The sequence below is a fragment of the Bombina bombina genome, chromosome 6 (genome assembly GCF_027579735.1).
Source record: "Bombina bombina isolate aBomBom1 chromosome 6, aBomBom1.pri, whole genome shotgun sequence".
Lineage (NCBI taxonomy): Eukaryota > Metazoa > Chordata > Amphibia > Anura > Bombinatoridae > Bombina > Bombina bombina.
This window is the reverse complement of record NC_069504.1, coordinates 898480076-898507305: the sequence shown is the minus strand read 5'-3', so window position 1 is coordinate 898507305 and position 27230 is coordinate 898480076. Positions and strand designations below refer to the sequence as shown.

General features: G+C 38.5%; 1 protein-coding gene across 3 annotated transcripts in view; it reads right to left on the bottom strand.

Annotated features, from left to right (window-relative positions):
• Positions 1-27230, bottom strand: part of ITGA11 (integrin subunit alpha 11) — a 245237-nt gene that overhangs the window by 36189 nt on the left and 181818 nt on the right. For all 3 annotated transcript variants that reach the window (XM_053718501.1, XM_053718502.1, XM_053718503.1), the window contains 4 exons: positions 5212-5301; positions 3918-4008; positions 2823-2933; positions 2658-2744 (listed from right to left, as the gene is read on the bottom strand). In XM_053718501.1, the coding sequence (XP_053574476.1) occupies positions 2658-2744; positions 2823-2933; positions 3918-4008; positions 5212-5301 (379 nt within the window). The remainder of the gene's footprint in view (positions 1-2657; positions 2745-2822; positions 2934-3917; positions 4009-5211; positions 5302-27230) is intronic.

Below are 27230 nucleotides of genomic sequence, written 5' to 3'. Positions count from 1 at the left end.
GGGATTATACGAAGATATAACAATTAATATCCTTAAATCCCAATGTTCGACTCTCTCTGACTTGGTGGTTAGATCACCATCGTATAGTTCAAGGGGCCTCTTTTGTTCGTCCAACCTGGACTGTGATCACAACAGATGCAAGTCTATCAAGTTGAGGAGCTGTCTGGGGATCTCTGACAGCACAAGGGGTTTGGAAATCTCAAGAGGCGAGGTTACCAATCAATATTTTAGAACTCCATGCTATTTTCAGGGCTCTTCAGGTTTGGCCTCTGTTGAAGAGAAAACCGTTCATTCGTTTTCAGACAGACAGTATCACAATTGTGGCATATGTCAATCATCAGGGTGGGACTCACAGTCCCCAAGCTATGAAAGAAGTATCTCGGATACTTGCTTGAGCGGAATCCAGCTCCTACTGTATCTAATTTCTGCAGTTAATATCCCAGGTGTAGACAATTGGGAAGCGGATTTTCTTAGCCGTCAGTCTTTACATCCGGGGGAGTGGTCTCTCCATCCAGATGTGTTTTCTCAGATTGTTCAGATGTGGGGGTCTTCCAGAAATAGATATAATGGCTTCCCATCTAAACAAGAAACTTCCCCAGTACCTGTCCAGGTCCAGGGATCCTCAGGGGGAGGCGGTGGATGCGTTAGCAGTTCCTTGGTGTTACCAACCTGTTTATATTTACCCACCTCTAGTTCTTCTTCCAAGAGTGATCTCCAAGATCATCATAGAACAATTGTTTGTTTTGCTGGTAGCTCCAGCATGGCCTTACAGGTTTTGGTATGCAGATCTTGTTCGGATGTCCAGTTGCCAACCTTGGCCACTTCCTTTAAGACCAGACCTTCTGTCTCAAGGTCCGTTTTTCCATCAGGATCTAAAATCATTAAATTTGAAGGTATGGAAATTGAACGCCTAATGCTTAGTCATAGAGGTTTCACTGGCTCAGTGATTAATACTATGTTACAGGCTCGTAAATCTGTTTCTAGGAAGATTTATTATCGAGTTTGGAAGACATATTTCATGGTGTTCTTCTCATAAATTTTCCTGGCATTCTTTTAGAATTCCTAGAATTTTACAGTTTCTTCAGGATGGTTTGGCTAAAGGATTGTCTGCAAGTTCTTTGAAGGGACAAATCTCTGCTCTTTCTGTTTTATTTCACAGAAAGATTGCTAAGCTTCCTGATATTCACTGTTTTGTACAGGCTTTGGTCCGTATCAAGCCTGTCATTTAAATAAATTTTTCCTCCTTGGAGTCTTAATTTGGTTTTAAAGGCTTTACAGGCTCCTCCGTATTGAGCCTATGCATTCTTTGGACATTAAACTACTTTCTTCAAAAGTGTTGTTCCTTTTGGCCATCTCTTCTTCTAGAAGAGTTTCCGAATTATCTGCTCTTTCTTGTGAATCTACTTTTCTGATTTTCCATCAGGATAAGGCAGTTTTGCAGACTTCATTTAAATTTCTACCTAAGGTTGTGAATTCTAACAACATTAATAGAGAAATTGTTGTTCCTTCTTTGTGTCCTAATCCTAAGAATTCTTTGGAGAGAACCTTACATTCTTTGGATGTTGTAAGAGCTTTGAAATATGATGTTGAAGCTACTAAAGATTTCAGGAAGACTTCTAGTCTATTTGTTATCTTTCTGGTTCTAGGAAAAGTCAGAGAAGGCTTCTGCCATTTCCTTGGCATCTTGGTTAAAGCTTTTGATTCTTCAGGCTTATTTGGAGTCGGGTCAGGCCCCTCCTCAGAGAATTACAGCTCATTCTACTAGATTAGCCTCCACTTCGTGGGCTTTTAAGAATTAAGCTTCAGTTGATCAGATTTGCAAAGCAGCAACTTGGTCTTCTTTGCATACATTTACGAAATTCTACCATTTTGATGTATTTGCTTCTTCGGAAGCAGTTTTTGGTAGAAAAGTTTTTCAGGCAGCTGTTTCAGTTTGATTCCTCTGCTTATGTTTAAGTTTTTTCTTTTCATTTATGAGAATAAACTTATATTTTGGGTTGTGGATTCATTTTTTCAGCGCAAAATGGCTGTTATTATTTTTATCCCTCCCTCTCTAGTGACTCTTGTGTGGAGTTCCACATTTTGGGTATTACTATCCCATACGTCACTAGCTCATGGACTCTTGCCAATTACATGAAAGACAACATAATTTATGTAAGAACTTACCTGATAAATTCATTTCTTTCATATTGGCAAGAGTCCATGAGACCCACCCTTTTTTATGGTGGTTATGATTTTTTTGTACAATTATTTCCAAATTCCTTTTTTGATGCTTTTTACTTCTTTCTTTATCACCCCACTTCTTGGCTATTCATTAAACTGATTTGTGGGTGTGGCGAGGGGTGTATTTATAGGCATTTTGAGGTTTGGGAAACTTTGCCCCTCCTGGTAGGATTGTATATCCCATACTTCACTAGCTCATGGACTCTTGCCAATATGAAAGAAATTAATTTATTAGGTAAGTTCTTACATAAATTATGTTTGTTTGTTTTTTAATACGTTTGTGTCTGCAATACATTTTTACTATAAAATTTAAATTATCAATACATTAGCCACAATATCTGACAGTTTATTGACCCCTGCTGATGAAGTTCTGGTAGAATATAATGCCTTATATTTTGCATTCCCACTGAAGGGAATTAGTATGGAGTATGTACCAGCTGAGGTAGAAGGCTTAAGTCTTCTTCTGATGGTTTCCTGCGGTAATCTGTATTATTGCCCCAAATGTTGCACTCCGCTTTCACCTGAGAAAAAAAAGTAGGTACAATTTTACATCTCTGAATTTGTGGGTTCAGGTCACAGTGAATCAATAAATCAAGTACCTGGTCACTTATCAAATCCTGTAACAAAAGTAGCCGATTACCACCCCGAGTTGCAATTGGAACTGTGATCTTCAGGGTAATTTCTTCAGGAAAAAAGCCTAAGTTCTGAATCTGTAGGGGAAAATATTCAGGGTGAGCTTTAAATAAAGCTAGAAGGATTTGAATGGTATAGATACCATACCATAGAGAAATACTTCTTATTACTAAGTAAGTAATTACTAAGTGAATTACACATTTATTTCTTGTTAATATTTACTTATACATTAATGACACTTTTGGAAAGAGTTGAAGATGCAGTATGTTTATTTGTAGTAGTGTTTAAAATGTTATTGTAGTTGAACAGGCTTTAAGAGGTAAATAGTATCAGAGACAGTAATACTATTATTAACGGGACATGAAGATCAAAAATAAACTTTCATTCTTCATATAGTGCATATAATTAAAAAAAAAAAGCAAAATATTACTAGGTTTGTTCTTCAACAAAAGATACCAAGAAAACAAAGTGCATTTGATAGTAGAGGTACATTGAATCGGTTGCTGTTTTTTTCTAAACTGAATAAAGGAATTATGAGAGTATCATTTTGAATAGTATGTCCTTTCAATGGTTCTGTAACTGTTCTCTTGATTTTCATAAATAATAATTATGAGAATTTTTAAAAATGCAGAAAAGGAACATACACAAACCTTTACAAATAAATATAATTGTAGCATTGTAGTTACCACTAGTGAATTTAGTTACCACTAGTGAATTTAGTTACCACTAGTGAATTTAGTTACCACAAGTGAATTTAGGTTTAGTGCTGCCGTAGGTACCCATAATAATTTTCAGCTCATATTTGTCTCACATATTTCTCATAACTGGAAGCAGGGGTCATACACCCAGTTAGACAACCAGGGAAATGTATTTTTTTAATAAAATTAACACATAAAATATTTGAGAGCATAAGACTAAGACATTATGCTACAGAACTACCCATTATATTTTTCCGGCCTTCAAAATCCTGATACACTAGGCACAGGCCTAAGTCAAAATATGCCCTAGTTAAATACATTTAGATACGAACAACACTACAACAAGATCATCTGGATCACGACCTTAAAGGTACAGTTGAATGGTGGTCCGATTGCATTGTATCTGTCCACAGATCCCCCAGAGGTTACTTCATATTGATCCAGTGTGGAGTACCTAACAGTGAAACAGATATAGTAAGTAAGGGGTTCATTTTATAAAGATTTACGGTCATCTGAATTACTAAGTTATAAAAAAATGACTGCATCCAAATGTGTCTGACAAATAGTTCAGCAGTAATAATCAAAGATCCTTATCACATTAAAAGGATCTTCTATATGACCTTCCTTCGCTTGAAAATGAAGGAATCGATAGAAGCAGAACGGTCTCAGCAATTGTAAAAATATATCTCTGATTAAAAACATGCACCACTGGGATACAGTCACATTTCCAACATCAGAGAATAACACACAGTGTCCCACCCAGCAACTGCCATTACGTTGTCTCTCAAGCAGCTTTTCTGATTGTAATCACTTTTAGTAATTAACATGCATCTGTAAAAATGACATCATCTGTGTCTCACACTGTCAGTTCCACGCTTGGCACTAGACTAAAGCCCACTCTGTGCAAATCTCAACGCCTCTGCTACTAAAACTCTAGATCTTGGGAGTCACCCAAAGGACTCAGAGTTATTCTATTGTTTGATAAGGATTGGAAACTAATATGTATTAAAATCATACGTCTTTTTTGGAATATGAACCATCCATTTGTATCATATTTTTCATTTTGAAAACATGAACAATCTCTGAGCAGAGACTAATAAAAAATATGGAAGGGTTAAAAAAATGAATAGATTTGTGTTAAACATGACACAGAGGACTACTTGTAATGTTTTTTAAAATATGTTTTATCTGAATCATGTCCCTTTAACCCTAAATATGACCACTCCTACAGCTCCCGATATGAACCCCCACCAAGGTCACACTTTCTCAACTCTAGCCATCACCACTTGCAGGATCATCCCCATACTTACCCCACATATATGATACTTCCTTCAAAAATACATAATGTTCTGCAGCATCCCAATCCAGTTGCTATTTCCATGTTGATATGACCCCACTAACTCCCTTTTACTTGCACCTGCCTGCTCTGTACCAGTGCCATTTTGACTTGGAATATCACTGTAAATTAACAGTTCTTTTTATTATAATTGATATTTGGACTTTATACTTGAGTAAGCTTTCTTGTGTTTTCCCATGTTGTACTTAAGATTGTTATGCTAACATGAAAGCTTCCTTCTGTAGGGTTATAGCGTATACCTAATAAATAGCCACAACCTCTGGCTGACACAAGGTGGCGTCGTAGCTACAAAAGACACACCTGGTAAACATTAGATCCGATTCATACTTTAGGTTGAAATTCAGCAGAACCTTGTTGTCAGCTCTTGTATCCTCCAGCTCCTCACTCTCACTGTTAGAGAAAACATAAGAAGAACTTTGACTCAAAAAATGTAAAAAAAACCCCCAAAAAACAGGGTAATAAAATATTACAGTAATGTAAATAGTGTAAAATAATTAAAACATTGCACTGAACTGAAAACGATAACATAATATGCTAAACAATCACACTATAAAGAGATAAATAATGACCACAATTATTATTATTTAAAAAAACCTAATACATTTATTTTCTTATGCAATAAAACAATGAGTCATACATAGAAACACAAATCTAATAACTAATATAACAATAAAGTGAAGATCAAAATACAATTTGTATACGAGTAATTTAGTAGTTATAAATTAGAAATAGTATTCAAAATAATATTAACTCCTTGAGTGCTAATGACGACTCAGAGCCTTCATTAGCACTCAAGGCACTCAACTACCTTTTTTGCAATCTGGGCGCCCCCACCCGCTCCTACCCCGGCCTGCATAGTGACAGGCATCGCTGGGGCTTCCCGTTACGTGCGGTGACGTCACGTGCAATGATGTGATGACGTCACCGCACAACTTTATTTAAAATTGTCAATACAAAGTATAAGGAAAGTAAGCATGCTGCTTAGAAACCTGTATCTCAGGGATCTAAGCAGCTACAGACCCCCAAGACCCTTTGGAAAGGTAATCGCCTAACCTTTCCAATGGTATATCTGGGGCGGGGATAAAAAAGTCAAAACATTTTTTTTGAAAATAGCAAAAAACAGAAAAATATTAAATTCAGCTTAGCACTCAAAGGGTTAAAAGAGCATACATAGAATATTTGACACAATACAATAATTTTCAATATCTTGAAATACTTGAAATAATTTTAGTGAGGCGGGACATAACCAGGCTCTCCATTGTCAGTGAACAGACATGTAGAGAGACAGGACCTGGATTGGAGCCTGGTGAGTATTGTCTACGGATATGGGCCAAGATTTAGTAATTACTGTACATTTTATATCCAATATGTAATGTGTGAGAAAAATCTAAGACATTTTCTAGACATCGGGTTTACACAACTCAAATAGAGCACCATCCAGTATGGAAACTGTAGTCTTTGCAGGGATATTTCCTTTTTTATGCCTATAAAGATAACAAAAACATTTATAAGAACGTTGAAAACCCCAAGTTTTTTCCAGATAGACCTGTAAACAACTCATTGTCACCAGACTCAAGGTATACTTAGGTTTACCTTTCACATATTGTTGATTTGTGCTGTCAGCTGTAAGTATAATGTCTTGGAAAGTGAGACCCAAACATTTAAAAAAAAAAAAAAGTCAGTGACAGTACAAATAAGGATAACTTAATTTTTGTAAATTGCTAAATATGGTTTCTTAACATTTACACTAGTTCTTGCAACTCAGAGACCCATCTTGTAGATGTGATGGTCTTCAAGGAAAACAGTCTTGAGGGTCATATACCAGAGTATCAAAATATACACAGTGTATCAAAAGAATCACCTATAATTACAGCTAAGACCAGAACGAAGTCTCATGGAGAAATTATGTTTTTCTTTTTAGACAGGATATGAGCCAAGGCCAGAAGAATTGAATAAACAATATGTTTAGCTCATTTTGTATTTTGAACTTTGTGCATTTTAGTGCTTATGTCTTGAACGTAGCTATCACGGAGAATATGACAATGGAGAAAAATTGAGAAGATGACACATCTGAAGATTATTAATGGAAAAACTTAGTTGTGATATCAATACAGAAATTAGTTTCTTGCATTAAATTTTCTCTGAATGATGATGTGAGAAGACTCATCAAGTCCTGTTGATTGGTTTTGTCCAACTATTCTAAAGGATTTAAGATCGTTCTTAGTGAGTATTGACTATAATGAGCCAAGAGATATAATGGAGAAAAAGGAAGTAGATTAAGATGAGTTAATATAATTTGTACCCACTTGGATAAATGCAGAAAGTTATAGCAAAAAAAAGGCACAGAGTTATTCCTCTCTGCTAACTTTCAGTCTTCATTTGACATTTTACCAAGCCAAAAGGAAGAAAGGACTAAGGTAAAGGAAGATGGAGAATTTGAGAAAAAATAAGTATTTTTAAGTTGTATTCTGCTGGGAAGACAAGTATTTATTAGGGAAAAAAGTAAGAAAATTAAAAATAGAGGGAGCTGTAGTGCTATCAATCGAATTTAAAGAAAAAGATTTCACATTAACCCCTTAATGACCACAGCACTTTTCCATTTTCTGTCCGTTTGGGACCAAGGCTATTTTTACATTTCTGCGGTGTTTGTGTTTAGCTGTAATTTTCCTCTTACTCATTTACTGTACCCACACATATTATATACCGTTTTTCTCGTCATTAAATGGACTTTCTAAAGATACCATTATTTTCATCATATCTTATAATTTACTATAAAAAAATTATAAAATATGAGGAAAAAATTGAAAAAAACCACACTTTTTCTAACTTTGACCCCCAAAATCTGTTACACATCTACAACCACCAAAAACACTGTGCTAAATAGTTTCTAAATTTTGTCCTGAGTTTAGAAATACCCAATGTTTACATGTTCTTTGCTTTTTTTGTAAGTTATAGGGCCATAAATACAAATAGCACTTTGCTATTTCCAAACCATTATTTTTCAAAATTAGCGCTAGTTACATTAGAACACTAATATCTTTCAGGAATCTCTGAATATCCATTGACATGTATATATTTTTTTTTAGTAGACATCCCAAAGTATTGATCTAGGCCCATTTTGGTATATTTCATGCCACCATTTCACCGCCAAATGCGATTAAATACAAAAAATCGTTCACTTTTTTACTAATTTTTTCACAAACTTTTGGTTTCTCACTGAAATTATTTACAAACAGCTTGTGCAATTATGGCTTAAATGGTTGTAAATGCTTCTCTGGGATCCCCTTTGTTCAGAAATAGCAGACATATATGGCTTTGGCGTTGCTTTTTAGTAATTAGAAGGCTGCTAAATGCCACTGCGCACTACACGTGTATTATGCCCAGCAGTGAAGGGGTTAATTATGGAACATGTAGGGAGCTTTTAGGGATACTTTTAGCTTTAGTGTAGTGTAGTAGACAACCCCAAGTATTGATCTAGGCCAATTTTGGTATATTTCATGCCAAATGCGATCAAATTAAAAAAAACGTTAAATTTTTCACAATTTTAGGTTTCTCACTGAAATCATTTACAAACAGCTTGTGCAATTATGGCACAAATGGTTGTAAATGCTTCTCTGGGATCCCCTTTGTTCAGAAATAGCAGACATATATGGCTTTGGGGTTGATTTTTGGTAATAAGAAGGCCGCCAAATGCCGCTGCATTTCACACGTGTATTATGGCTAGCAGTGAAGGGGTTAATTATGTAGCTTGCAGGGTTAATTTTAGCTTTAGTGTAGAGCTCAGCCTCCCACCTGAAACATGAGACCCCCTGATCCCTCCCAAACAGCTCTCTTCCCTCCCCCACCCCACAATTGTCCCCGCCATCTTAAGTACTGGCAGAAACTCTGCCAGTACTAAAATAAAAGCTATATTTGGGCTTTTTTGGGGTTTTTTTGGCATATTTACATATGCTGCTGTGTAGGATCCCCCCTTAGTCCCCAACCTCACTGATCCCCCACCAAACAGCTCTCTAACCCTCCCCCTCTGCCTTAATGGGCGCCATCTTGGGTACTGGCAGCTGTCTGCCAGTACCCAGTTTAGCAACAAATGTGCCTTTTTTAAAAAAAAAAATGCCCTTTTCTGTAGTGTAGCTTTCCCCCCCCCAAGACCAACCCCCCACCCCTTCTTGATCCCTTAGATGTTTATTTCTAAATTTGAAAACATTTTATTTTTAACTTTTAACAATTTTATTTTTCTGTAGTGTAGCGGTTCCCTCCCGCTCCCGCCCCGTGCACGCGCCCGCCCGCCGCCCGCCGTGCACGCGCGCGCTCCCGTGCGCGCTCCCGTCCCCCCCGCCCCCGATCCCGCCCCCCTTCCCTCCACTCGGCACATCGATGGCCGCCCACCCGCCTCCCAGACTTGCTCCCACCCACCAACGATACCGGCCACCGATGTCCGGTGCAGAGAGGGCCACAGAGTAGCTCTCTCTGCATCGGATGGCCAAGGGGGGTTATTGCAGGATGCCTCCATATCGAGGCATCACTGCAATAACCGGAAAGCAGCTGGAAGCGAGCAGGATCGCTTCCAGCTGCTTTCCAGACCAAGGACGTACGCCACACGTCCTCGGTCATTAACTGTCTTTTTTTTGAGGACGTGTGGCGTACGTCCTTGGTCATTAAGGGGTTAAAGAGACATTAGAGCAGAGCTTTCCAAAATTTTCATGTTGGTGACGCACTTTTTAGACCCACATCATTTCGCGACACAGTAATTCAGTTGTACTAGCAAACAGGAGGTTAAACTAACTTGTTTTAAGAGATAAGGACACATACATAAATTATATAATAACGAAATGTATTTACAAGTAACAGTATGTATGTGCAAGAATTAAAAAAAAGTTTAACACCAATAGCTACTTACTATTAATGTGATGTAAGAGGTTGATGGGATGAACACAGTTTCTGAATGTTTGGTGGAATATTAGATAAAGACACTCACATTTCATCATCAAGCATTTTTAAGCTTCCACTTCCTATCCATATATCAAAAGCAGGAGCAGCAATGCACTACTGTGAGAGCTAGTTGCAGAAAAAAACAAAAAAACACTTTGACTTCTGACTTCAGCTCAGCGTTTAAGTTGCCGCCCTCAGAGCTCCGTGAGTCCAACTGACTACTGCCCGTGCTGCAAACACACTGCTGTCCCACACACTGACTACAAGTGCAGTCACGAGCCGATTGAGGAGACTACACGTGCAGTCAGAAGCCAATGTGCTGACAAAGCCACCAATAGGAATAGTTTCAGTTACCACTAAGCTGCGCCAATAGGTTAAGATGATCTGTGACCCACTAGGTATCAATCACGTGTCAACCAACCATGTGTGTAGCAGGTGGAAAGTCGGAAATGAAAAAAAAATTTTAATTAAAAAAAAAAGTGTGCTGAAGCAGGGACACACCTACACACTGCAGCCAACACATTAGTGTGTCACAACACACAGTTTGGAAAGCACTGCATTAGAGTTTCCAACTGTCCTCTATTTTGCATGACAGTCCTGGTTTGGTAGCTGTGTCTCATCCCTCACAACACTGTCCCTTGCCTATAAACGCTCCTTTTTTTAGCACTACATAAAAACTGCACAGAAATATAACCCCAGACTGACTAAAATCTGCTCAATGCATACCGCACTCATGAACCACCATGGCCCACTGCTCAACCACTGAGCCAGTCTATGGACACCAGTCAGGAAATGTTGAGGGATGTGGAACATACAAAATGGATTTCAAAATGTGATGCAAAATATGTAAAAGATGGTTCATTTAAAAGTTATGACAGGATCCACTGTCAACATCAAGATAAGATGCATACAATCATATTACTCTCTCACTTCTACTCTCGATGACATTCTTTGATGTAGTAGAAGTTATACAGGGAGTGCAGAATTATTAGGCAAATGAGTATTTTGACCACATCATCCTCTTTATGCATGTTGTCTTACTCCAAGCTGTATAGGCTCGAAAGCCTACTACCAATTAAGCATATTAGGTGATGTGCATCTCTGTAATGAGAAGGGGTGTGGTCTAATGACATCAAAACCCTATATCAGGTGTGCATAATTATTAGGCAACTTCCTTTCCTTTGGCAAAATGGGTCAAAAGAAGGACTTGACAGGCTCAGAAAAGTCAAAAATAGTGAGATATCTTGCAGAGGGATGCAGCACTCTTAAAATTGCAAAGCTTCTGAAGCGTGATCATCGAACAATCAAGCGTTTCATTCAAAATAGTCAACAGGGTCGCAAGAAGCGTGTGGAAAAACCAAGGCGCAAAATAACTGCCCATGAACTGAGAAAAGTCAAGCGTGCAGCTGCCAAGATGCCACTTGCCACCAGTTTGGCCATATTTCAGAGCTGCAACATCACTGGAGTGCCCAAAAGCACAAGGTGTGCAATACTCAGAGACATGGCCAAGGTAAGAAAGGCTGAAAGACGACCACCACTGAACAAGACACACAAGCTGAAACGTCAAGACTGGGCCAAGAAATATCTCAAGACTGATTTTTCTAAGGTTTTATGGACTGATGAAATGAGAGTGAGTCTTGATGGGCCAGATGGATGGGCCCGTGGCTGGATTGGTAAAGGGCAGAGAGCTCCAGCCCGACTCAGACGCCAGCAAGGTGGAGGTGGAGTACTGGTTTGGGCTGGTATCATCAAAGATGAGCTTGTGGGGCCTTTTCGGGTTGAGGATGGAGTCAAGCTCAACTCCCAGTCCTACTGCCAGTTTCTGGAAGACACCTTCTTCAAGCAGTGGTACAGGAAGAAGTCTGCATCCTTCAAGAAAAACATGATTTTCATGCAGGACAATGCTCCATCACACGCGTCCAAGTACTCCACAGCGTGGCTGGCAAGAAAGGGTATAAAAGAAGAAAATCTAATGACATGGCCTCCTTGTTCACCTGATCTGAACCCCATTGAGAACCTGTGGTCCATCATCAAATGTGAGATTTACAAGGAGGGAAAACAGTACACCTCTCTGAACAGTGTCTGGGAGGCTGTGGTTGCTGCTGCACGCAATGTTGATGGTGAACAGATCAAAACACTGACAGAATCCATGGATGGCAGGCTTTTGAGTGTCCTTGCAAAGAAAGGTGGCTATATTGGTCACTGATTTGTTTTTGTTTTGTTTTTGAATGTCAGAAATGTATATTTGTGAATGTTGAGATTTGTGTATACTTAGAGTGCTGATGACTTCACACGTGATATCACAGCCTGGACCATCTGGAGGGGTAAGGATGAATCTAACAGCAAGAGGCTGTGATTAGGGTAACTTACAATGAAGGTCAATTAGGTAGAAACTAAATTGGGGTGGGTTATCCAAATTGATAGTGGTTAAAGCAGTGGAAGGAATGTGACAGTTGAGATTAAGTTATGGTAGGGATCCAGGAAATAAGGGGTTAATTATTAAGCGGGATCTGATGCAGTAGAGGTGAATTACTCATAAGAGCTCAGGGTTAGGATTAGCCTATGCTGTTAGGGTTTGGGTTTTAGAGGTTTTATTATGGTTAAAGGAGGTTTTTGTTACTGTGACAGCGTAGGGCAGAATGAAACCATGAAGCTTCCAGTAAAGGACAACTAAACACAGAAGAATAACACAATCAATAAATGCATAATACAAATACAATGCAACAGCACTTAGTTTGAATTTCAAATGAGTAGTATTTTTTTTTCTGACAAATGTCAAAGTTAGTTACATTTTCCTTCCTAATGTATCATGTGACAGCCATTAGTCAACCACAACATGCATATACGTTTATCCTGTGAATCTTGCACATGCTCAGTAGGAGCTGGTGCCCCAGATAGTGGGCATATACAAAGACTGTGCATATTTAGATAATGGAAGTTAATTGAAAGTTGTTTACAATTGTGTACTCTATCTGAATCATTAAAGATTAATTTTGACTTGACTGTCCCTTTAATAAAGGACTAAGACTGGTGCCTATATAATAAAGGTGTTTACTACATGCAAGGGGGTCTTCCTTTTGCTTACAAATGGTCATTCTCTCTACCCTAAGGAACTGTTGAACTGCAGAGATGGTTTTCAGTGAGCTCTTGCAAGAATAGCAACTCCTGAAATGAATGCAGCCATTTGTTTGTAACACTCCTCTTTACACCAGCTATTGCATACTGTAATGCAAACAGTATCTTTAGTCAGAGAAAATCTTGTGTTTCAGCTTTACTATTAAAAAAACAAGCAAAGCTGGGTATTTTAATCATGGACAATTTTATTAAAGATGTTTATTTTCATATTTTTAATTAGACAACCAACTATGAGCCATCCTGAAACGCTGACAAATACAAGGCGCATTATTTTCTATCAAACTGAGCTTGCAATTCACTGTACACCTGGAGTTTAGCTCATTTTGTTAAACCTTGAGTTTGTTGCAAGCATTGCAAGATCGGGGAACTTCATTCTCGTGGACCGTGCAGACTTTAAGGCACTTTGGGTCCGATTCTTTATAGCTCTCTGGGTTTGTTTCACTCCAGTACAATGAAGCACCTGTCCTAATTCTCTAGGGGTAGTTTTAACTTGAGAACAGTGTGTCTCGCAAATGGGTGTTCTCTGCTTTTAAAGTGGCAGTCAACACCAGAATATTTGTTGTTTAAAAAGAAAGATAATCCATTTATTACCCATTCCTCAGTTTTGCATAACCAACACAGTTATAATAATACATGTTTTACCTCTGTAATTACCTTATATCTAAGCTTCTGCTGATTGCCCTCTTATTTCAGTTCCTTTGACAGACTTGCATTTTAGCCAATCAGTGCTCACTCCTTGGTCACTTCACGCGCATGAGGTCAATGTTATCTATATGAAACACTTGAACTAATGCCCTCTAGTGGTCAAAATGCATTCAGATTAGAGGCAGTCTTCAAGGTCTAAGACATAAGAATATGAACCTCCTAGGTTTAGCTTTCAACTAAGAATACCAAGAGAACAAAGCAAAATTTGTCATAGAAGTAAATTGGGAAGTTGTTTAAAATGACCTATTTATATCATGAAAGTTTTTTTGGGACTTGACTGTCCCTTTACGTATGTGAAGGTGATGCATATATCACAATAGGCCTCACAAAAAGTCGTAATTTAAAAATCATATAAAACAAATTAATGAAATATTGAATTAAAATACGGTGTTCTGAAAAAATTGTATTTTATGAAAAAAAAAAATTTGGACCGAAATTGTGGAGGAATGAGATTTAAGGTGCACAGAGAACCCTGGAGGAGTGCCTACTAAGGAGGGGCGTTTGACCCTAGCATAGGTCCCGAGTAATAGGTGGTTAGTGGTTAGGAGGTTGTGGAGGAGGGTCCTAGGAGAGGGCTATTTAAGAAAGGGGAGTGGCCTGAAAAGAGCGCCAAGATTAGTCTGCAAGGTCCGTGGGGGAAGAAGCTCCCTCCCTTTATGTAGATTGAAGAACTGTTGCAGCAGTTGGGCTGAGTAGTAGTTATGGGTACCTCCTAGATGGGCAGGAGAGAGGTTGGTGGGTAATGAGTTGGATAATAGAGAATCTGTAACTGCTATGGGCAAGCCCTGTGTTTGGGTTTAAGTGTTTGATTATTTATTACTGGTTATATGTGTTTTATAAATAAAAGCTGCGGCCTAAGTACTGAGTGGAAGGGTCAAGTATTAATTGTAATAAAACTACACTGTAATGCAAAACATTTTGTGAAATACGTATTTATAATATGAAAATCAACCTGTATTCATTTCCTTATTGTAAAATTAGTTTCCCAGCCTCTGCTAGTGTGCTGAACAGAGGTGTTCTATGTTCTAAATAAAAAGAGAGAAGTGCTTAACCTGGGAACGAACAAAAGCATAATAGCTTGCTCTATAGCTAGATACCACCCAAGAAGCAGCCTCTTTTTGCTCAGCATGCGCCTTTCACAGAGAAGAACTTTCCTGACGCATATCAGTCTGATCCTGACTTCACAGTACAGTACAACCCCGAAATACCAGGCAATCCCTCTCTGAACGAGAGAAACAGCAAAACCCCAGACGTACGTTTCGGCCTATTGTGGGCCTCGTCAGTGAGGTGCAGCCATATCCCTCTAGGCACACTGAGCAATGGGTCCACGTCTGGATTCCCGCATCACACTTAGGGAGACTTCCCTAAGAGTCATAATTTGCATAAATAAAAAGAGAGAAGCGCTCAACCTGGGAACGAACAATAGCATAATAGCTTGTTCTATGGCTAGTTACCACCCAAGAAGCAACCTCTTTTTGCTCAACATGTGCCTTTCACAGAGAACTTTCCTGAAGCATATCAGTCTGATCCTGACTTCACAGTACAGTCTAGCCCCGAAATTCCAGGCAATCCCTCTCTGAACAAGAGAAACAGCAAAACCCCAGACGTATGTTTCGGCCTAGTGTGGGCCTCGTCAGTGAGGTGCAGCCATATCCTAACGAGGCCCACAATAGGCCGAGACGTACGTCTAGGATTTTGCTGTTTCTCTCGTTCAGAGAGGGATTGCCTGGTATTTCGGGGCTGGACTGTACTGTTAAAGGGACACAGAACCCACATTTTTTCTTTCGTGATTCAGATAGAGCATGACATTTTTTTTTTTTTTAAACTTTTATTTATATCCAGCAGTGCATACAGAGAGAAAAAGAAAAAACATAGTTGGCGCCACGCAGGGCCCAAAACAGACAGCAGAGAAATCAAATGAAATTGCCAACAGAAATATTTATCAATATAAAGAAGGTTTCTCTAAATTACATTGTATACTCTGCAGGAGGGTTTTTTCTTTTTTAACTTCCTATCCTAACAATTTCTCAATCATTATGACCTCCCTGTATATAATATTCTCAATCATTATGACCTTCACAATATATAAGTGGAAAAGGAGAAAGAAGAAGAAGGAGAGAAAAAAAAAAAAGACTTGATATTATGTGAATGTAAGGACTAATAGTCGGTACCCACCTCTGTAACAGAGGCAGACCAAGATTCATCTATGATAACTGAGAACTTTGAGATCTCGCAGCACGATCATTTTTATATATACTCTAAGATGTTCCCTATTCTTCCTATTATCATAATAAATTCCTTATCCAAATCTAGGTATTAGGTCAAATTTTATAATCAAGGTCTAGACTGGTGATGTGGCAGTAGTCACCACTAATTAAGACAGGCCATAACAATACACCATACAACATACAGCCACACAAAACAACAAAACAAAACAAAAAAAAATAATAATTAATGAAGAAAAAAAAAAAAAAAAAAGGGAGGGAAAGGACTAGAGAGAGGGGGATTTTTATTCACCACTCTCTATCTCCAGTTACCAAATGCCAAGAAGAACTATTTCTGAGTTTTTAAATGGGAAAATCAAGAAATCAATTTCCCTTTCTTGAAATGTTTTTATAAAAACTTCCCATTTATTAAAAAATGTTCTTATATCCGATTCTTTGTCAATATTTGTATCTTTTTGTTCTAGTACGCATTGTTTTTTTAGATAATTCTTGACTTCGATAATCGTTGGCAGAGTTCTCATTTTCCATTTTTTACAGATCAAGTATCTAGAAGCCAAAATAGAGAGATTTACTAGTTTTTCATTACTCCGAGCGCTACTGTTAATATTTAAACATAGAATAATTTGATATAGTGATAGAGTGGTTATTTCAATTTTCAAGACATTTTTAAGCCAGTATTCCAATTTATTCCAAAATCTTCTAATCTTGGGACAATGCCAGAACATATGTATCAAATCTGCTGCAGGGCAGTAACATTTGGGGCATTTATTGAATTGTTGGTTATGCACTCTGAGGCCTCTCTCCGGGGTGAAATAAGCCCTATGAAGGAGCCTAAGATGCGCCTCTCGCCAGGTAGCCGAAATGGTGGTGGATGCGACTTTGTTAATCGATAACTGAAGAGTTTTTGATACAATATTACTTTGAGGTATTAGAGAGGTCCAAACCGTTGCCAACCCTTCTAAAGTAGGGGCGGCTTTACTGGCACTGAGTATGCGATAACACGGGGCAATAGACATAAAGCCATTTTTGGCTAAAGTTAGCCAATTTTCCAACTTACCTAGCGCCCAGCACCAGTCGGCTTCTCTAACTAATTCAGCTGTATAATGTCTTATTTGCAAATATGCAAAGAAATCTTTATTAACAAGGTTAAATTCAATCTTCAATTCCTCAAAGGACTTAATACACTTTCTTTCGCTATCTATCAGAGAGGAGATCTTAACCAGGCCGTTGTTGTGCCATCGATTAAAAACCGCTGAGTTTATCCCTGCTTGGAATTGTGGGTTTCCTATCATGGGAAGATAATTTGAAACAGTACTGGTTATTGCCAGGATTTTAGTTACTTTCCACCATGCTTTTATAGGATTATATATAGTTTTAAATCTTTTGATTTTTTCTGGAAGCTTCTTTGGCAGACAATGGATTAAGGCCACTGGGAAATATGGTTCACAGATATTAAGTTCAAGTTCATTATTAAGAATGTAATTCTTAGTGAAGATCCAGTCCATTATTATACGTGCTAAGAAGCTGAGATTATAAAATCTGATATTTGGCACTGCTATGCCTCCATACTCCCTTGGTGCATTAAGTTTGGTAAAAGATATCTTGGATCTTTTCCCTTGCCATATAAATTGTATGAGTGCAGTATTAATTGAGCGAATATCTTTTTCCAACAAGGTTAACGGGACATTCTGCAGAATATAGAGGAGCTTAGGAAGAAGAATCATTTTAAACAATTCTGATCGGCCGGAGATAGATAATTGTAGATGCTGCCAATCCTTTAATTTCTCTTTAATGCTAATTAGTATAGGGGATATATTCAGCTTATATAAGTCTCTAAAGTTAATCGGTATATGAATCCCAAGATACTTAAAGGATTCGGAGACCTCTTTAAATGGGGTATTTGTGATAGAACTATTATTTCTCCTCAGCCAGAAAATCTCAGATTTTGATTTATTCACTTTATATCCTGAGAAAGAGCTAAAGTGGTCAGTTATTTGAAGAAGTCTTGGTATGTTAAGCTTTGTGTTAGATAGATAGATCAAAAGATCGTCGGCATATAGTCCAATCTTTATCTCATAGTTCCGAATTTTTATGCCATCAAGTGATTCCCTTAGCATGATTGCGAGAGGCTCAATAGCTATATCAAAAAGAAGCGGAGAGAGAGGGCAACCCTGGCGCGTCCCCCTGTCCATTGGGATCGGGGATGAAACAGTGTCATTTATTATCAATCTTGTTTGAGATTGATTATGCAGATTATCTAGAAATCTAGGGAAGTTTCCTTTAAGTCCGAAATTTGTTAAAGATGTTAATATATGATTAAATGTCACTGAGTCAAATGCCTTTTCTGCGTCAATTGACAGAATGGCTAAGTCCAGGGTGTCCTCTCCCTCCGCTTCAGAAGAGGGGAGGTTCTGGATATAATCCAAGGTGACAAGAAGTTCTCTAATTTTTGCCGCGGAATTTCGCTTATTAAGAAAACCGGCTTGGTCTGTATGAATTATTTTGGGTAAGATGGTCTGTAGCCTATTTGCTAAGATAGAAGACATAATTTTATAATCAGAATTCAATAGAGCGATTGGCCTATATGACTCTTTTTGCGATGGATCCTTCCCTTCTTTTAAGATCAAAGTTGTAAATGACGAGGAGAAGGAGGATGAGACCGATTTGCCGTTAAGATAGATATCATTGAAAAGATTGCTCAAATAAGGTGTTATTTCAGGTGATAGAATTTTGTAGACTTCATTCGGAAGTCCGTCCGGGCCCGCTGCTTTATTGAGAGAGAGGTTAAAGATTACTTTCTCTATTTCTTCTCTTAAAATAGGAGAATTAAGACTGATTATCTCATCGGCCGAGACTATCGGATAAGTGATTTTGCTCCAGAACTCTGAAGCATTCGCAGCATCATACCCTCTACATGTGTATATATCTCGAAAATATTCTATGAATAGATCAGATATTTCTTCTGGTTTCATTACTTGCTTCCCATTGTGTGCGAGTCTTTCTATCCTTGGTTAGGTAGGTGTTCGTCAATTAAACATAAATCAATCCTGGAAAGGGTTTTGTGAGCTTTAGAGAGGCAGGTATAGTTCTGGACTTCCGGATTTTGGACTCTCCAAATATCTCGAATTGCAAGATTGTGTTTAATTTTCTTAAGTATTTTAGAGTCTAAATTGTCTTTTTTCTGCTTTAGGTGTTTAGCCTTATTTCTGAGTCGGTCAAGGGGGCATTGTGGTGCCATGTTAAAATCACCCCCTACGATTAAATGGCCTTCACTAAATAACAAGAGTTTTGATTGAATTAGGTTCCAGAACTCTGGATCAGAGGTGTTTGGGCCATACACATTACAAAGAGTGTAAATTACTTGAGCAAGCTTAAGTTTTACCAGAATATATCTCCCCCCAGAGTCGGCCTCAGAGTGCAAAACCTTCCCCTCAGATCTTTTCCCAATTAGAATAGCCACACCTCTTTTTTTCCCTACACTTGGTGCTACAAAAACTTCCTTAACCCATTGTGCCTTTAATTTTAGAGATTCTTCTAAGTTTAAATGGGTTTCTTGGAGGAAACCGATATCGGCATGGACCTTTCGCAGATGGGCGAGTATCGCCTTTCGTTTAATGGGGGTCGAAATGCCTCCGACATTCCATGATACTATTTTGAATTTATTTATCTCTTGTGGCATTTACAGAGACAGGGAGGGAACAAGAGTGAGAGAGGAGGAGAGAAAAAAAAAAAAAAAAAAAACCCACCCTAAACCCATTCATACAATCAACCAAACCGTCCCCGACCCGAGGGGATTCCCTAGTCGTAAGACTTATCCTTCCTTCAATTGTAGGTATCATCTTCTAGTAGAATTAGGAGTTTACTGTCTGAAAAAAGCTCTCAGCCATCTGGGCATCCTCAAAAAAGTGTACTATATCATTCACTACAACTCTGAGTTTAAAAGGGTAAATTATAGTCGCACGATGTCCGTTTTGTATGAACTTGGTGCAAATGGGAGCTAGCTCTCTTCTTTTAGATGCTGTGTGGGCTGAAAAATCTTGGAAAATCAGAATCGTTGCGTTGTCTATGAGGAGTGGCTGGCTTTTGCGATAGTATTGTAGTATCATGTTTCTGTCCTGAAAATTAAGTAGCCTCGCTATGATAGGTCTCGGACGGTTGGTATTTTTATTGCCTAAGCGAGGATTACCTACTCTATGTGCTCTTTCCACTATAATTGGATGATAAGTTGGGGGAATTTTTAAGGCTTTAATAAGTGTGTCTGATATGAAAAAGGTTAGATTGTCATATTGCTTGTCCTCTGGAAGGCCTATTATGTGTATGTTATTTCTTCTGGAGCGATTTTCTAAATCCTCCAGTCTGTCATAGATTTTTTGAATATTGCTACTTGATACCTCAATCTTTGAACTATGAACTGTTGTTAGATCTTCCAGATCTGATACTCGTTGTTCTACTTCCTGAATTCTATTGGAGAATTGTTTGATCTCTTGAGATAGTGACAGAATATCTTGTTTGATCTCTGTCCTGAGGGCCTCAAATTTAGGAGCAAGAGCATCTGATATATTAGTAACCAGAGTCTGTAAGGTAATAGATTCAGGAATGGCTACCCTGTGAGGTGAAGTTGGTAATATCTCAGCAGCAAGTTCATGAGTGTTCTTAGATTTCTTGTCCCTTTGCCTGGCTGCCATGTTTGGGGAAAGTGTCTTGGATGAAGTGGAAAGAAATTTATCCATACGCTACGTGAGTGTGTGTAAGCGTGAAGAGAAGAGCGCTAATTAACACGCTTATTAATGAAGTGAGAGGAAAAAAAAAAAAAAAAAAAAGGGGGGAGAGTGAATGTGAAGATCCCGGGGGGGTTAAATCCGGGAAAATGAGAAAGTGAGGAAGTGATGGTGAAGGAACGTGTGAGAAAAAAGGGAGAAAAGGAAACAAGGCAGTCAGGGAGTTAATTACTCAAAAAAGGAAAAGAGAGTGAGATAAAAAAAAAAAAAAGAAAATGAATGTTCTATAGAACAGGACAGTGAAATTGTAAACTACTTTGTGCGTGATCTACCCTTGAACTGCTCTATTGGTGTCTGTTAGGGTATATTGCAGTTATTTATTTTCTAAATGTGTGTTTTTAAGTTAAGATATTGGAATGAGAAAATTATAAAGCAGAAAAGGAGAGAGAAATAGGAGTCTAGGGTGAGGTTGAAATAGTTGTGAGTTTACTACAGATTCAAATATGTGAAGTTAGTAAAAATTCAAGTGGTAAAGTGCTAAGAAGCACTCAAGCTTCTGTGATGTATATCAGAGAGACCAAAGGGATACTTACTAAAATAAGTAGAGTCTGTATGAAGTCTCTCCCTCTTTTTCTTATAGGGATTCAAATTGTTAATTTGTTCAGCAGTTACAGTCTAAATAGGTATCTCCTACTAATTTGCTATAAAGGTAATTAGGAGAATATTTTAACCTGGGCCTTAATTAAGTCTACTTACATTTGTGGTTAATCAGGGTCACTTTAAGTGTAAATATATAATTTCTAGCCCGTTTGTGACAGATATAAGAGAGAAAAATAAAATACAACCTCAAAATAGTCTACTTTTCATAGTTTTGTTCTCTCTCTTCCCCTGCAAATTATTAACTACAGCTAGTGGCCAAATTTGTGAGGTTACATTGAGGAGGCCGTGTGATTTTAAGTTAAGACAAGGTTTGTCTATTATATTAAGTTATGTACCCCTGTAATTTTTTCCACAGTAGAAACAAAAAAGAGATACTGTCTATCAACAAAATTATGTGTGGTAAAAAACTGCCTTAGATAGTAAAAAGTATTAGGAGATAGTCTGTTCTATTCATTTTAAACAGATGAGATAAATCAACCTTAACTATGACCAAGAACAAGGAAATTTAAACATAAACCATATAGCGATAGAGTTATAGTTCTAAAGTCGCATATATTGTATGAAAAGATGGCAGAGTATGGCCCTTAATCAACAGTGCTTGATATAATATTACATTTTTGGGAGAAGAGATATAATGGTTAGCAGTTCACAGTGCTTTTTACAGATATTAAGAATATATTTTCTCCTCCTCCCTTTACAGTTTCAGACAAATTTAGTAAGCATGTCTAATTTATCCAAAAAAAAAAAAAAAATGTTTTTTTTCTTTTTTCCCTGTAAACCAACTAGCACAGCTTACTTGGAAATTAGGGTGAATGTAGCCTTCTTAATGTGGACAATTCTTACAACAAAGAGGCTAATTTATTAAACATTATATTTTAAAGGTAACAACCTTGTTGAAGCAAGCAGTTCCTTTCAGTGAGTTTAAACAATCTAGGACAAAAACATGAAGAACAAAGAAGCAAAAAACAGAAAAGACAAAGAAAATGTCCAGTAACTTATTATTTTATCCGGAGGGATAAAACTTTCCCCATTAAGTGATAAGTGAGTTGCCCATAGGGGCCAGGTTAAGTGCTGAACTGTTAATCGTTTGCCTTTGTCCCTCCTTATCCCCCTTTACCAGGTTTTGGCTTTATCTGAGTAATGTAGTTTATAAGACAGGGGTAAGGAGGATAATGCTGATATTTTCAAATACCCAAGGGAAAAGAAGAAATCGTCAATATTACCCGCTGGAGATCTGAGGAATATCCATGACTGAGGGAGACCCTTTTCTAAAGCGACCCCTCTCGCGCAGCACCGGTGGGAGAGGGGGCGCCTATTCAGGTTTGCTGAGAATGTGAGCTGTTGCTCAGCTGTCAAGAATCCAGGCCAGCCCGGAAGGCGAAACTGCAGCGGGGATTTTTTCGCCTGACGTCTGGGTAGTACTCCTGGAGGCGAGCAGCGGTCGGGTCCCCTCACGCAGCACCGGTGGGAGGGGACTACGCGACCGAAGAGGAAGTGCCGAGCTCTAAGCCTCTCTACCCCTCTCCACCCTTGATGGAGGCTCGTGAAGGAGACCAAGTCGGGCAGAGAACCCCAGGTCCGCACTCGATGCCGGAGATCAGTAGCAGGAAACCTCTCTTTAACCGGGTAAGATCGTAGAGGGGTCAGTAACTCTTCAGATCTCAGCACAGCGGGGAAGGAGAACAGCGGGTGAAACTTTAGTGTGGTATGTTGCTTTGGGACAAGTCCTCTGGTTGTATAGAAAAAGTTCAGCGTAGGAGAGAGACAGCAAACTCCTTTAGATATTACCCCTTAGTAAGGCAATATATGAAGAAAGGGGATAAGGTCTTATAACTGCTGCAATAAGCAGCCCAGTGCTTTGGTACGGCACTGTGTAGGTTCTGGAAGCGGTGGAATTAGCTAGGCAAGCCAAAAACCTGAGGCAGTGGGTTTGAGCGCGAAAGTACCGCCAAGGCTTGTAGTGGAGGAATTGCTGCACAGGTGATTCACCTGACCAAACACCTGAGCTCCTCCTCCGGAACCTCCCAGAGCATGAAATTTTAAGCAACTTTCTAATTTACTCCTATTATCAAATTTTCTTTATTCTCTTGGTATCTTTATTTGAAATGCAAGAATGTAAGTTTAGATGCCGGCCCATTTTTGGTGAACAACCTGGGTTGTTCTTGCTGATTGGTGGATACATTCATCCACCAATAAAAAAGTGTTGTTCAGAGGTCTGAATAAAAAAAAAAGCTTCTTTTTCAAATAAAGATAGCAAGAGAGCGAAGACAATTTGTTAATATGAGTAAATTAGAAAGTTGCTTAAAATTGCATGCTCTATCTGAATCACAAAAGAAAAAAATTTGGGTTCAGTGCCCCTTTAAGTCAGGATCAGACTGATGTGCTTCAGGAAAGTTCTTCTCTGTGAAAGGCACATGTTGAGCAAAAAGAGGCTGCTTCTAGGGTGGTAACTAGCCATAGAACAAGCTATTATGCTTTTGTTTGTTCCCAGGTTGAGCACTAATCTCATTTTATTTATGTTCTATTGCATAGCTGAAATGTCTCTTCCCTGTTTGGCATATTCTGTAAACATCCCCCCCCCCCCTTGCAGATCTTGCTAAAAGAAGGGGAGATTGTGTATAAATATACAATATACTACCTACCCTAACAGAAAAACACATCTCCCTACTTGCAGAGACAGCCCCTTATTTATAGAATTCCCTGAGGAGCGGTCCCTGTGAGTGTTAGAGGGGAAATCGGCATCTGACCCAGTAAACTTAGAATTGGTCCCTTAGTCTTTAATTCTTACATTTTACTACAGTAAATTGTTAGTACAGTATGAATGAGCTACTGCACTGATCAAACAATCACTTTATTGCACTGGTTTTTAAACCTACCCTCAGGCCTCCCTAACTGGCCACATTGTTAGGATATCTGAACTAGAGCACAGGTGAAATAATCAGCTGATTAGTAAACATGGTTATTTTACCTGCTCTAATCCCAGGTAATCCTGAAAACCTGGCCTGTTGGGGAGGCCTGATGATAGGTTTGAAAACCAGTGCTCTATAGCATAGTGCAGGAAATAGTTGAGAATGCTGCAGACTGCTTCCAACTTCTCTGGAGAAAATACAATTTTCAGAAATAAATTGCAGGGAAAGAGCAAAACAAGATTATTTTTTTTTACACATAATTAAATATCATTGGGATTGGGAATTATATTTTTACTTTTTAGCCCCTTTAATGTTGATTGAAAACAAATGGGTGGAGAAAAACAGAAATATAAATAATGCAAAAATGTTCTACAGTAAAGCCTCCAAAGGGTTGAAAGTTGAAACAAAAGATATGCTGAATAGTTTGTTTTTAGGAGGTTGCTATATTTGCTGTTTGCAAGAAATAGTCTATGCACGATAATATTATGCAAAGCAGCCAGAGCAAGTCACAGGGGAGGGGGCTGAACGAACATCTGGTAATGTGATTATACTATATTATACTATAACTGTATGCTGGATAAGATAAATGGGGTATAAATATCCTTTTCTCTATAAGGCATCAATAAATTCCAGATGTTACACAATAAGGCCAACAATGTGACACGAGAGACAGGTCAATGACATCAGAAGCTGCCAGCATGGCTTCAGCCTTTGATGTCACCCTTAAGAGGTTTGCACCATACGTCAAATAACACATAGTTATCCATGAAATATCTCCCTGTGATCCCTAGTCAGAGACTTGTCTAGGATGCTGGATCAGGTTGGTTCACTGTTATTTTTTTACCACGTTATTTGTTAAGATGAAAGTCAAAATAGGGGAAGGATTTCTATGTGATTTTACTTCTTATTAAGAAAAAACAAGACAAAAAAAAACAAGAATATCAGATTTGTGAACTTGGACATATGAAAAAAGTATATATTATATATCTTAGCGCTGCGGAATCTGTTGGCTGCGGCGCTCTACAAATAACCGATAATAAATAAATAAAATAAAAACGTGGATATAAGACATAAAGGAATTGGCACACAACATCGTTATCAGTTAACTTGAAGAAGATAAAATAAGTAACTATACATATTTTAGACACCTAACTATAAACTGCATAATTCATATGACTCCTCCTGTAAAGAAAGGAGAAAGACTTGTGTCCCTCTATCTACCTAGTCTCAGGAAACCACATAAGCAGTAACGAGGAACACTACACCTCCTCCACCCAAGTACCAAGAGATTCATTTCCACAGAGGCCTGAGGAATGCAAAGTGATTGCAGAAAATAATAGACAACACATTCATCAGCTGAGTCCAACAAGGAAGAGGAATCTGGACCATAAAGAGATGGTAGAATGCGGCAAAATATAACACTCCCACTCGAGCATACACTTCGCTAGAAGTAATCTTTTTGTGTGCAGGTTAGCATGAGTATTACAAGTTGCTATTGTGCTTTCTTATTCTCCTCATAGACTTCAATGGAGAGTGTAGTAGAAAAAAACCTAACACTTATTGCTTGTGCGCTAACCCTATATTAAGCCACCAATAAGCAAGCGCTACCGAGGTGCTGAACCAACGATGGGTCGGCTCCTAAGCTTACATTGCTGCTTTTCAAATAAAGATATCAAGAGAACAAAGATAAATTGATAATAGGAGTAATTTAGAAAGCTGCTTGGAATTGCATGCTCTATCTGAATCATGAAAGAAAACATTTGCGTTTCAGAAATAAGGAACTTCTGTTTAACTTGTGCCACTCTCCTCAAGAAATGGTGAATGAAACTCGCTTAGCATTTGGAGCTTAAACTAAAGCATATACCAAATTATTAATCTTACAGATTAGGTCTTGTTTAACATCCATAGGTTCACAGCAGACATCTCTATGGGCTCCATGTACTAAGAGGCGGCCGGACAGCTTCTCAACTTGCGATCTGTTGATCCGCTGGCCCGTATGTATCATTACACACTCATCGCAGTGTGTAATGCCCGCTCCTTCATTCGCGCGACCAATCACGCAACTGAAGGGGTTGTCAGTCACCGAAAGCAAGGGAGCTTTCAGTGATTTTCCCTCGCCACCTCAGAGGTGGCGTAGGATGTAAGAAGCAGCGGTCTAATGATCGCTGCTTCTTACATTGCGGGAAGCAGGCTTGCATATGCAAACTTCCCCGCAAGTGATCCAGAGCAGCTCTCGCTGTTTCGAAAACGGAGCCCTTTGTATCAATATAGCTATCCCTGTTTTTTATGGTAAAGAAAGCGTCCTCATACACTGGAAAAAGTTTTGCTTTATTCATATCCTTTCCCCTTGTTATTCAATGGATTTCCTTTAAGAACCAAGAATCTTAAAATAAAACTGTGCTTAGAAGGAGAGCTGAGCCCCTGTACATTTAAAGGGACATTCAACACTTTTAGATTGTAATATGAAATGTTCAGTTATATATAGCAAACCACTTTGCAATATACCTTCGCTATTTATTTTGTCCCTTTTTCTTTTAATTTAATTCTGAAAATTTTAGGCCTTCTACTTCCTCTTAAAAGTGAGATTGCAGATTCTAACACTGCTGTATCCCACAAAGCCATTGGTTGCACACTCTGGTGACTCATTTATAGCTGTACCTGATTGGCCTCAGCAGAAAAGGAACCATAGGTTACAACCCATTGACTGACAATAAAACTTTACACTTATTTTTTCAACATTTAACCCTTTAAGCCTAATGGACGTAGGTACTACATCACAGGGTGTTTTCCCTAGCATACCTGGTTGACGTAGTTACTATGTGCAACCTTCTGCCTATTGCTGTGGTCCCAGCTGTCAGCTTTGACACTCAAGACTGCAGCCAGAGGCAGAAGGTATCTGCCTTCATATGGTAAGGAAGAACTAATCGTTCTTCCTTTGCCATATGAAGGCAGATTGCTGATACAGTCATGGACACTCTGTGCCCCTGCATCAGCTTGAGGTGGTGCTGTGGGTGGTGTGGGAGAGAAAGAAGAAGGCA